At 35.3% G+C, this 12,708-nt stretch overlaps 1 protein-coding gene across 7 annotated transcripts in view; it reads left to right on the top strand.

Annotated features, from left to right (window-relative positions):
- The window catches only part of TTBK2 (tau tubulin kinase 2), an 81,564-nt gene that overhangs the window by 63,026 nt on the left and 5,830 nt on the right, over window positions 1-12,708 (top strand). For 6 of the 7 annotated variants that reach the window (XM_027706966.1, XM_027706970.1, XM_027706959.1 and 3 more), the window contains one exon: window positions 3,868-4,116. The exons of the other annotated variant lie outside the window; for it this stretch is intronic. In XM_027706966.1, coding sequence (XP_027562767.1) covers window positions 3,868-4,116 — 249 coding nt within the window. The remainder of the gene's footprint in view (window positions 1-3,867; window positions 4,117-12,708) is intronic. 7 annotated transcript variants of the gene reach the window in all.

Below are 12,708 nucleotides of genomic sequence, written 5' to 3'. Positions count from 1 at the left end.
TGATTGAAAATACAGAACTGTGTTAAAAACCAGAAGATTTCTAAGATTAAAATTGAAATCTTAGTTGTATGAAAGAGTTTTTGATGGGTTAGAAACCTCTGAAAGTGAAAAATTAATTTGAATTTTTCAGTTTTCAGCTGCTCAGTTTTTCTATTTTAATGTCAGTTTTAGAAAAACAGACAAAAAAGAGCAGTACTTGGTCCTGTACAAAATACTAATTATCAAGTGTTTTTATTTCGAAAGCCATTAAGAAAAAACAACTTGCACTATTCCACTTTAAACAAGTGTGGCTCTTTTTGGGGAAATAGCTGTTTTACTTAAAACTGAAAGTAGATGTGGTAAAAAAATTATGTACTACACTGCAGAGAATGGACACTATCTTTATCTGGAAAGAAAGAAGCTTTGGAATGTGGGAGCAGAAACAGTTGTAAACCAAGTTAATTAAGTGCAAGATGTATTGCAATACTGGTTGAAATAGAATTTGGGATGAGATTATATTTTAGTTTGGCTTTGCAAGCAGGTAAGGGATATTTGTCATGACCTCAAGAATGGGGGAAATGAATATGGTTTATATTATCCTGGAAGGGCAAGTAGTGTTGTGAAGGCAAGATGAATGACAGGGAAGAACTTACTGTTTCGAAGGTGAATCGTGTGCAGTTGAAAAAATAAACTGAACTAGGAATAAAGAAAATAGAGATTATTTGGCTGATTTAGAAACTGGGAACAGAGTGTGTCTATGCAGTGCATCTATTCCAACTGTGATGTATTCCCCTTCATTAAGGATATGTAAATATTCCTTGAGATGGGTACTGGAACCTAGCTGTTCTTACAGGTGAGTGTCCTGATCACTTCACTGGGAGAAAGTGTATATATGCCTCTTCATACAGTAGTTCTCTCTGTTTAAGAGTCCTAGTGACCTTAGGGAGCTGTTTGGTAGAGTCCTTTTCCTTCTTCCTCAGAGTATTTACCCACCTGAAACTGTTCTTTAAATGTGATCCTTATTTGTGCATCAGATGTTCTTGTTATTTAGTAATTTTTTCTAGGTAGCCATTTCCCAACAATAAAAAAAATAGGTAAGGTCATATTTTATTTTTCTGTTGATTTAATTATATTGCATGAGTTACTAAGAACAGGCTTGGATTCAAGAATGTTAAGTTTAGAACCATAAATCAAATCATTTAAGTATTACTAAAAGGGGTTAAAAATAGATGTTTAAATTATAGTAGTGTAATAACTTAATATAATTTTTGAAATAGTTCACTCATTTCAAACAGCTCAAAATTCTAGGACATGTCAGCATTCATGATCCTCATGTTTATGAGTATACCTCCTATAAGGATTTCTAGTGATCTTCTTCACTATCACTTAGGTGAAAGCATGAGGAATTACGGTTTTTGAGCTTATTCTGATAGGTTTGTTAAGTATGCAAGCATTTACTTCAGTGGTGAATGAGTAAAATAGCTTTACTATTGTAAGTATTTTTTTAATTTTTCCTTTTTACTTTGATGATTCTTCTTTGTTCTTTGTTTCTTTCAGGGCTTTATTGCTCACTGTTTAAGTAGTAAGTAGTAGCATGAATGTTTCTGTATGAGAAACTAACATTTTATATACTCACCCATAATTTTATTTACTCCTGAAGGAAAGAAATTGCTGGTCTGTAGTCCTTCCATGTGTAGCTAAATGTTCTTCCTGAAATTGTGTGTGTGCGTGGACTTCCAGTAATTGTTGATAATATCACTTCTTACCTGTTTTACATTGCATCAGCATTCTATTAAGAATGTAAAGTTGTAGCAGTTAAAAAAGGAAACCGAAACTCAAAAAATAAGAGAGAAAAATGTGTAAGTTATTGGCTCAGGGATGAGAAAGTTTCAGGCATTAAAAATTGTAGCAAATTATGCTGTTATGGAAAAAAACCCTTGCAGGTAAGAGAAGTAATTTTCATGTTATCAGTCATGGTTTTCTGGTTCCAATGGAGATTCTGTGTGCTATCAGCAAATACCAGTTTGGGTTAGTCATGGGCAGACAGTCATGTATCTCTTGAACTACTCGAAGCATGCTAAGGGTGTATGTGCTGACTTTGTGCTTTGATAATGGCTTTGTGTTGACTTTGGCTGCAGGGGAGACAGTATGTGATTTGCTGTAATATCTGCTGGTATGAAGTTAATTTGTCAAAAGAATGTGAACTGATCTAGACTAATGGTGAATTTATACTGGAGCAGCACTTTGCATCATACAGCTGTAGTTTTCTTTTCCTTGATCTGGTACTAAGAGCATAGAGTTGGACTTTGTGTTGTTGAACAACGGCTTCATTAATTTACTGTGTTTGTATTGAATTGCAAAGAACTCCATACAGTGCATGCACAAAACTTTGCAGCATATATTTGTTAAGTAGATATTTCAGTCAATAAATAATAATGAATTTGAAGTAATTAAACATCTAATGGCTGTTTCCATTTTCATCTTCAGTTTAAATTAAACAACAGTTTGCTCTGGTCACACTTAGTTGACAACCTAAAATCATATTTATATATATATATGTGTGTGTGTGTGTGTGTGTGTGTGCGCGTCTGTGTTATAGAAGAGTGTTTACTGTGTGAATCTATTTATTTTTATTATTTAGAAATATTACTGAAATGGAAATTTTGTATGTTGAGGTACTATTGTGTTTTATCAAAAGCTTGTTCTTAAATTTTTATTTATTTGTGAGCTCTAAGTAGTTTAATTTTCATATACCTTCTATCCTCAACTGCTGCTTTTATGAGACACTGGAAATACTTTCTTTTTCCCTACTTGCAAGTCAGATGTGCATTATGGGAACTGAATCTTTAGGGTTGACACACTTGAAAATACCTTTTCCTTAGGAACATAAATGCTTGATAGGTACTCTTGGTTTCCAAAGAATACAGGTTAGAATTGCAAATACTGTGGTAGGAAACAGTCACCTTCATGAAGCTTGCAGAAAGTTTCTGTATCTCTACTCTTCAGGATTTTCTCTAAATGTAATGGGAACAAAGAGTTGCAAACTGTGTATAGCAATCTCATTTACAGATATTTAGATGTGTCACTATTAGGTATTTATTCCATGCTGGAAAAGGTCTTGCAAAAAACCAGTTGATTTGAAAATTAGTTTGTCTAAAATTATTTGTTTGGAACACTTCGACTTTACAGTTCCTATGCTTCTTTCTTTCCTTGTATCTAAATGCTTGAATAATGTAGTTCAAGATCAAGCAATTGTTCCTGGATTCTTGAGGCCAGTGTATCCTTCTAGTTTGATCCCATATTTGGGAAATTTCATCAGAATCATTTAGTATTAACTTTTCTGATTAATCCTGTCAGGTCCAGTTCTTAATGTACGCTGCTGTGCTGTAGTTGCAAAGCCTGCAATGGGTGTATATGGTAAAAATATAGTAATCTCAGAGACATGGATGTCTTGTTGTGTGGATGTGTTAAGCATTTGCAAGGACCAGTCAACTATCAACTACTGTACACAGTGTCCTTAAACTGACTGGGTTAGTTTATTAAATTTGCCCTAGATTGTTTCTGACTCCTTATAATGGTTGCAATGGTTGGACTCAATGAATCCGTGATTTTATTTGCCAACCTAAGGATTCTATGATTCTAAGACTGACTGAATGAAGAAGCCAGCTAGAGAAAGGATGCTCACTCTTGATTTTGATACTGGATTTTTGAAAATGGTTGGTGGAAAATGTGAAGATTAGACTTAAGACACCTCTTAAATTATCAGCTTTCAGCCTCTGAGGGACGTGTGAATACAGTTGTCTAAGAGATTGCATTTAGGCAAGCATAAACAAGACTTATTAAAACATTTTCAACCTTATTTTCTTCCCTGCCATGTTGTTCTCACAGCTCAACTCATGTCATATGCTGCATTTCTCCACTCCAAGAATTTCAAGTCCCATCCTCCGCACCATGAGCCCTATAGCCTATCTATCCGTCCACTTGGACCCTCTGAAAGAGGCTGGTTTACCAAGGAGTCAATCAGCTGAGAGCCACTCCTCTTCCTCCCGCTCAACTGGTCGTAGGCAGCTTCCTGTCATTCCTTGTGGCAACAAGTTCCCCCCTGTCATTCGCATCTCAAAAGCACAACTTGACCAGGTGAATAAGCCTTGTCTTCATAAAAGTGACTGCATCATAGCAGTCATCTGCAAAGTTTAACATTTTCTGTTGCTCTGCACAGTCTGGTAGTAGGCATATGCTAATCATACTGCTATACACAACATCCTAGAAATATTTTGAAAGATCAAGTTGAGGAATAACAGTGAATCTTGTTCAGGAATAGAGTCAGGAATACTCTGTGAGAAAGATATATTGAGCCACTTAGAAGAGAGCAATATTTAAAGAGCTCTTATTCAAGTTATGATCTGGAGCACCAAGCATCTCTGGATGTTCTGGAAGATAAATTCACTTCCTCAGAGGGATTTTCTCCTGAAAAAAGATAGGATTATAAATCTAGGAAATAAGATTTTTGCTTCTTTCAAAACTAAGATTAAAATCTTTCTTTTTTTAATGTGTTCCTATAATCGGTACCAGGTGATTTTTGAATTGGGAGCACACACTGAAATTTGGAGTACTCTAAATGATTTTAATGTGAGAAAAATGATCTAGAGATAGTTGGATTGTTACTTTGGAAATTAACAAATAACGAATTGATCCACTGCTTGCGGTATATAAAACAAAGATGGCAATTATCAGGGATCATAGATAATCAAAAATGTCACTATATAAAAGGGACTCTTCATAGTTTTGTATTTCCAGTTTCGTTTCTATATGAAAAAGATTGAGGCTTGGAATCATAATTAAAGTTAACCGTAATTTGTGTATTAGTCACAAAAATACTGAGATTTGCTAAGGAGCATGAGCTTGCATTGTTGGGTAAAACAGTATGACATAGCATTAATGCATAAGACTGTAACATATCATCATCATTTTACCATTAATATTTCATTTTAATTATATTTTGTGTTGCCTTTTGTTTCCAGTGTATTTTTCAATATAAATATTTCTATATTAAAGACTTTTTTTCTTTTTTCAGTGAAGAATGCACAGGAGTATTGATATTAAAAGTAATCCATCAACATTAGTTACTTTCAAAATTCCATAGGATCAGTGGTGAGTGATAACAAGGCAAACAAAGTAGCTAGTGTACTTATGTCAGCATTTTGTCTCTTAACTCAAAAAGCAGTGGTTTTTTTTGCTGCAACTCCTGACTGCTTTTTAGTTCAATATAAAGAAAATAGTTCTGTGCATGATGTATGGAAACAGATGAACAGTAGCTCCCCAGTGTTCGTTATTGTGAACTTGATGAGATACCAAAATACCACAGTCTTTATGATGACTGTCATATTGAGTATGGAAAAGGACTTAGAAGAAATCAACTCATTAGAAGTTAAGCTTCAGTATTTTTTGGGATTAGTTTGCATCCCAGGATGCCAAATGGCATTTTTTTTTCCTGTATATCTACAATTTAAGTTTTCCAATGAGAATCCATTGCAGATATAATTAGCAAACGTAGTAAACTGTGCACAATGCTCAGAGAAAGTAAGTTGGTGCAGAGGGTCTTCTCTGGCTTCCTTAGTACCCAAGAAATGAATACAGCTGCAATATTGATAGGGGATGCCAAGTGATGTACTTTTCTGTCATGTGACCGGTGTTGCTACTTAGTGGAGTGAGCACATGTAGCATTCAGCATCTTCTTTCTTTTTACTAAGTTCACAACTGCTGTGTTCTTTTATGAGCTGTGATTTTGAATGAGCTGTTTAGAATTTAACTTCCAGTTTTTCATTTGCTATGGAAACTACAAGCATGTGATTGTATAGTTCATTCCAACATTGAAGGCCTTGTATACTTTATGGCTCACTGAAGAACTCAAACTTTTGCAAGTCCTTCTCCTTTTGATAGTGCAGTAATGTTAGGTACTAGCAAGTTCGGAGTTCCTCAGCGTGAAAGATGAATATGCATGTTAATAATCTAAAGCTTTTCTCCAATTAAATATTAAAAAAATTTCTAATGTCATTCTGTATAAGTGTTTGGTACTGAATTTATTGTCATGTATTTCCTGCTGTCTGCAATTTCGTTCAGCGTTCATAACTAATGAATTCCAGAGGTAAGCGATCTGTGCTGTTGAATTTAATTTCATGTATTAAAAAATAAGAAATTATAGATTTGTTTCTAAAATCAAGCAAAGTGATTTTCTTTCCAGATTTTTAATGAATGAGGACTTAGGAACTCTAACCCATCTTCCTCTACTTTGATGTCAGATAGAGGAGGTATTGAAATTTCTGTATATTCTCTGCTCGCTAGTGCAGAGAGGGTATAGGATGTAGGTCTATATTTATTTTTCGTTAGAGAACTCCTCTCTTGCCATACATATATTATGGAAGGCAGTCGGAGTGTTTTGCTTCAGCCCTCCTTAGTTATTCAACTTGCAGCATAAAGAAAAGAATATGGCAGCATTACAGCTGACTGAAAACCAGAGAGAATTATTTGACTAGAATCTGAAGAGTATGTCCAGAATGACATCCTTTTCATCTATAATGTGGTCAAATTGTACAGCAGATTCTCTTGAAACATAATCTTTTTCTTTCTTTCTCTGAATTTTTCAGCCAGGTTAGTTCTCTGAACTCTGCTCATTAGAGGGCTGTTTAGAGTGTTGTTTGAGGTCAGTAGTAAAGGTGATGCAAGTACAGCAAGTACTGGCCAGGGCTGCTTAAGTACACATAGTGCTAAATGTGTAACTGTGTCTTGAGAAACAATCAAAATCAGTGACCTCAGGTTTTGATATTTATGGTTTCACAGCTCTAGTTTTACAGGAGGATAGAGAACACCTCTTCTAGCCAAGGCAGCCATGCAGGATACTTCTAAACTGGCTACCCTGTAATACGATTCAGCCCTTAACAAAGGTGGATTCCGGTTTTGTCTGTCGTTCAGACATGTTTTCTTTTTTCAGTGTTCAGTGCTTAATGAGACATGTACAAGGGGGCTAATTTTAATCTAATGATTTTGCAGTTATTCAATATGTTAGGGAAGGATAATCTGTGTCTCTCAGATTGAGCAATTTGAATTAGTTGGCACTTATACAAATATTTTCTCTTCTCTTGAATTTCTACCTTGTTGAAACATTAAAAAAAAGTATTTTTAGTTATATTATTGGTTACAAAATGCTCTGAAATCTTCCCACACAAGATGTTATGGAAATGCAAACCATCACACTCATGTTCATATCCAAAATGTGAAATAATATACTGATCTGCATTGAAAAATTTGCCCTGATTTTTAAGTATCTCACTGCAATTCAGGGACCTGTGGAAGAATAAGGTAAAGCTTCTTGACATATTCAAGAGGTATTTAGAGAAAGAATGCATATTGGATGTTTCAGGTTTATGAGCCTGATAGTAAATGTTATAAATTTTGCCTTTTTTTATGAACAAACTTTAGCAGGTTTCACTAGTCTGCAATAGCAAGAGAATGAACATTTACATTGGTTTTCACATTTAACAATCCCTTTTAGAACCACAAATAAACAAACAAAACCCTAAAGATGCTCCTATATTGTTACAGTGTCCTTTTATAATTATTGTAAATTTGTCGGTGGCATTAGCTTGAATGTGTCATGCATGTTAGGATTGCCTTAGAGCTCAGCTAGTTAACACTCTGGTTTAGCATTTAAAATATCAGGAATGCATATACTTGTCCAATTTAATTTTTAAGACATGGCACATTATCAAATAGATGTGCCCTGGAAGGAAATGAGAGAAAAGGTTTTCTCTGTTCAGAGACTCGGTGTTTTTACTGCTGCCATGGTTAAAGCCACAGTTTGTCTGTAGCAAAAGGGTTCTGATTTCAGGTTTTACAGAATTGTTATGCCTCCTGTTCCCTATCCTGATAGAAACTATATTGAGTCAGTGTGAGGTTTAAGTTAGGTTCTTCCCAAGAGGCTGCTACTATCGTGGTAGATATAAAAAAATTTTCATAGGGTACTTCTCTTTAGTCTAGGATGGGGGCCTGCCACGTGTGAAAATTTTAACAAAAGAAGTTTAACTGGAGACTACCAGTTACTACAAATGCCTGCAATGCTTGCAGTACTATATATGTGGGTCTCTTGAAAGGGATTCAGTATCAAAGCTGACAATAATTTCTAGTCTGATGTTCTATAACACTCTCTCTTACAGCCATATATTTCTCGTTTATCCCGATATTAGTCTATTTGTAGAAACAGCCCATGTACTTTAGTATATATATAATGCATTATATTTAACTTTTTTCCCTGCTGTGAATTTAATCTGGAAATGGATTGTAAGGGATACAAAAGATTAACTCTAAAAAGTCAGTAGGAATTATAGTAGTAGGTAGGGAAGATATTGAAAAGTAGGAGGTCTGTTCTGAACAGTAAGCTAAGTGAGCTGTCTTCAGAGATGTAAGCATAGTAGTGTTTCAGTCATGTGAGAATGACACTGTCATTAAATTACAGGACAGTGTGCTAATATGCTCTTTATTTTTTCATACAAACTGCAGTTCAAATTTCTTTGTAGAGGTGTAAAGTTGTGCAAGGAAATAGAAATTAAGTGATACAAGTAAATTAAAACTCATGAAATATGAGGAGGAAGCTGGTGAACTGGAAAGATTCAGGGAGGTATTTTTGTTTGGTATTGCCAAAGTTGCAGACTCATACTAACCTTGGTCATATTCCTGGTAGACAATAGAGTTAACCATAGATGAAAAAGAAGCAGGGAAAGGAAAAGAGATGTGTGAAGTTTGTTCCCCTGAATACGCAAGCTTTACTAAGGTAGGAAAGATGTTCTGAAAAGTAAACTGATCAGGAAAAGTGTCTTCAGAATGCCAAGTGATATGGTGATGGTTTATTAATGTGAGAAATTACAAATAATGAAAGGATTAGCAGAACAATGAATCTCCACACCACTCTAAGAGGCCTGAAGTCCTGACAGCACTTGACGTGCTTGCAGAAATACCCAGACATCATGGGTGGAGGGAAGAAACTATTGCTGAAAGGTCGGATGATTACTTGCTGATATTGTACAATAATCCATATTCACACCTTTAAATCTTTCAGACTTAGCAACTTTGCAGACCTAAACTCAGTATTTCATTCCTCTGCAATTCACTGCATAAGTACACAGAGGCATTCATGCGGGTGTATCCCTTGCTTTTGCAGCCTGTCAAAGGTTTAAAAGGAGGCAGGTTTATCAGATGATATAAAGGATGTCTGAGAGGTATTTGTTGTTTTGTTCTTTTTCCATCTTAACATCCCATTCACTGTCCTGTAAAGTTTCTTGAAGAAAATGCAGTATAATTTCTCAGCTCAGTTCAATGCGAATTTGAGAAAACAGAAAGGAATTAAGAAATAATTTAGGGAAGACCAAAAGATTCAAGAGTGTGGTGGTAATAGTTTCATTCAGATATTCTGGGGTGAAAGGAGAACCTCAAATTCATTATTCCACATGTTGTCTCAGCCATTTTCAGTCATCTGTTGTATCACATAACTCCTGTTGAAGTATGGGAATTACAATAATAGGTGTTATAAACTACCATAGTGAGCTGAGAAGTAGTATTTTGAATTGATTTCCCTGCATTTTTCTTCTTAGATGAATTGTAATCTTTGTTCCTCGGGTTCAGTGTTTTACATAATAGACATGATTAACCACAGTGATCTCATAGGATAAGATTGTATTTAGTGGCAGAAGAAAAGAAAGGACCGTTTATGATCATGATGGGTTTTTAAATTTTACATATTAGTCCATGTATTATTTGTTTTGTAGTTAGCTATGTATTGAACAACCCTGAGATTTCTGTCTTCTTGACTTAGACTGAATTATTATTTAAATTGTTGGATTTTGCATGTGTCAGGATTAACCCTCCTCAGACCCTTGTCATTCAAGGTTTCACAAACAAGAGAGTGATAAGACTATTTATGGGGTAATTAAGGCAACAGGATTATTTACTTTAGTTTTAAATTGTTTTAAGGAATTCAAATCTTCTTGCAGTCTCTTTACTTTACATTCTTCACTGTGTATTGTGAATCATGAAGTTATCTGTAGTGGCCAGCCTTGCAAATAAATGATGCTTTACCCAATGACATCTTAAAAGACACATTAGGAGGATCATCTACAAGCTTCTTCCATTTCTTCAATAATTGACTATTACATCCAAACTCTTCCAAATGAAAGCCTTTGGATTTCTACCCATGGCAGGGAAGTTGGAACTAGAGGATCTTTAAGGTCCCTTCCAACCTCATCTATGATTTAACAGGGTTTGGTTCTGTACAAGTTCTGTTTTCTCATACAGATTCACAGATTTTTAAAAATTGGCCTTGCTCTTCTGTTTATCTCTTAAAGATGCTCCTGAACTTATAGCAACCCTTGCATGAAAGGGACTTCTGCATGGTTACCAATTTAGAGTTCTTGCACATATAGCTGAAATGTCAAGCCTAACAGGGATATAATCTAATTCTTGTGCTTTGAGAAGACTAACAAGGGGTTTATTGGCCATTTGAGAAAGCAAACTTATTTATTAGTGAACACAAATCAAGAAAGTGATATATGTGTTCAAAAAGCCATTTCTGAAAGTATGAATTACTTAGTAGTACTGGATCTTTATTAATAATCATTCGGTATCCTTTTCTCCATTTGTTCAGTGGTTTTTTTCACAAATAGTTCCTGCCTGTTTGATTGTAGGTGGTTCAACAAGCCCGCTCCCCTGTTTCTAGGGTGTAAGTGTTAAATCTGTATGGCCATGATGCCCCTGAAAGACCAGAAAATTCTCTCTCCAGATGTGGAAAGGATATTAAGTTTGTTGACAAATGTAAATAAATTTCAGATCAGAGCTGGTTTTTCCTAACCAAGAATTGACATGAGAGAGGTGTCACTAGAAAGAGAGAATTTTCATGTAACATATTTGAGCAAAGGAGGATTCAAATGCGATTGCAGCCCTTCTGGAAATGTACCAAGAAGACAAATATCCTCCTGAAAGCAAATACCTAAGGTTGTCTTACCTCTATAAGTTGGGAGGACACCAGAACTGTTCTATTCTAAGGGAAGTCGTCCTTCTTCAGATATGTGGAAGACAACTCTGATGTTTTAATCTTGGGTTCTTTGAATTGGCAACTAGACTAGCTTGTTGAGTGAAAAGTTTGGAAAAGGAAATATTTTACATTTCCTTACTTTTGAGATGCATCTGCAGCCCTGGAGAACAAGATATCGAAACAAGCTAAAGACAGAGCTTAGTGGACAGCAAAGGCCCAAGTGTTCTCTCCAAAATCCGAACCTGTTATTCCAAGGACAATATTGCATTAAAATTTCCTGAACCCACTTTTACCCAGCTTTTAGATCACAATTTCTGAGAGAGCTGATGATTTTTGTCTGATGGACCAAGATAACTTACTCTGTCGTATGAAAGTAAGTCATTCAGCGTAAGATGAGTCCTTCAACTTGGAGATGTGTTATCTTAGAGCAACTGCCTACAGATGTATGGATACCTATGGAACACTTGCCCTGTTTTCTAGACCTTTTTTCTTGTTTTTTTTTTTCTTCAGTTTTATCTGTTTGCAGAGTTCTTGCTAAACTATTTTTGTTTCACGCTCAAGATTTAGGTACTAAATGACCTAATCATGGAAAGGTGCTTTGAAAAAAAAATTCTACTTCCTCTGTTCTTTCTGTAGCTGAACTGATGTTCTTGGATTCTTTCAAAAGAAAGCTTTTGAAGTAAGAAAGACTTCTCAAACTCAAAAGTGTTTCTTTCAGAGGAAAGAACCTGGACTAAGAATAAGAGGAGATAAGGAGGACTGTTTTTCCAAAACTAAGTAACTGCAGATTGTTTCTTAATGCACCATTTTAATTCAGCAAACATGGAGGACTGTATTGGCCCAAACTTGCAAAGAAATCATCAGAGAGACAAAAAGTAGACTCTTGCTGCAGTTCTCAATGGGGTTTTTTTGGGTTTGGTTTGGGGTCCTGCCCTCCATTTCTGTCAGTGTCAACTTGGGGCTACAAACACCTTAGGGAAACAAGAATTCAGTTATTTTACAGTTCTACTCTTTTTTTCTTTTTTGCCCTCCCTGGTGAAAAATACCACTTTCTGTAGCCTAACAGCTAAGCATTCCAAATTTCTCAAAAATATGATTCTGTTTTTCAGTTAGGGTCCAAAAACCGCATTAGATGAATTAGAGAGGTTTGGAATACATTATATGGTATAGAAGTAATTTCTTTAACAGAAATAATTATCCTCTCTTTAATTCAGCTTTATGCCTGTGATTCGTGTTTCATGTTTTGTTCTAATGCACTGTTATAATATCTATTGAATATTTGTGTTTTATTGTGGTAAATATGCACCTATAATGATGGAAATTTTGTTATATAGAAATATGAAGAAAATGCAAAAAACCCACAGAAATCAGTAAGAGTGTCGATGAAGCTATTATACACTCATGGGAGATCTGAGGATATCTCCTTCACTGTCAGTTCTCATTTCTTATTTTGGAGAGTTGTTCTGTATTTGTAAACGTTGAGTACACAGTATAAATTGTTGTGCACCCACCAAAGCTGTTCTATCACTCTCCTCTGCAACTGGACAGAGGAGAGAAAATATAACAAAGGGTTCATGAGTTGAGATAAGGTCCAGGAGAGATCACTCACCAAATACCATCATGGGCAAAACAGACTCGAAATGGGGATATTA

The sequence above is a fragment of the Neopelma chrysocephalum genome, unplaced genomic scaffold (genome assembly GCF_003984885.1).
Source record: "Neopelma chrysocephalum unplaced genomic scaffold, ASM398488v2 Primary Assembly neopelma1_24, whole genome shotgun sequence".
Classification (NCBI taxonomy): Eukaryota; Metazoa; Chordata; class Aves; order Passeriformes; family Pipridae; genus Neopelma; species Neopelma chrysocephalum.
This window is presented reverse-complemented; position numbering and strand designations above follow the sequence as displayed.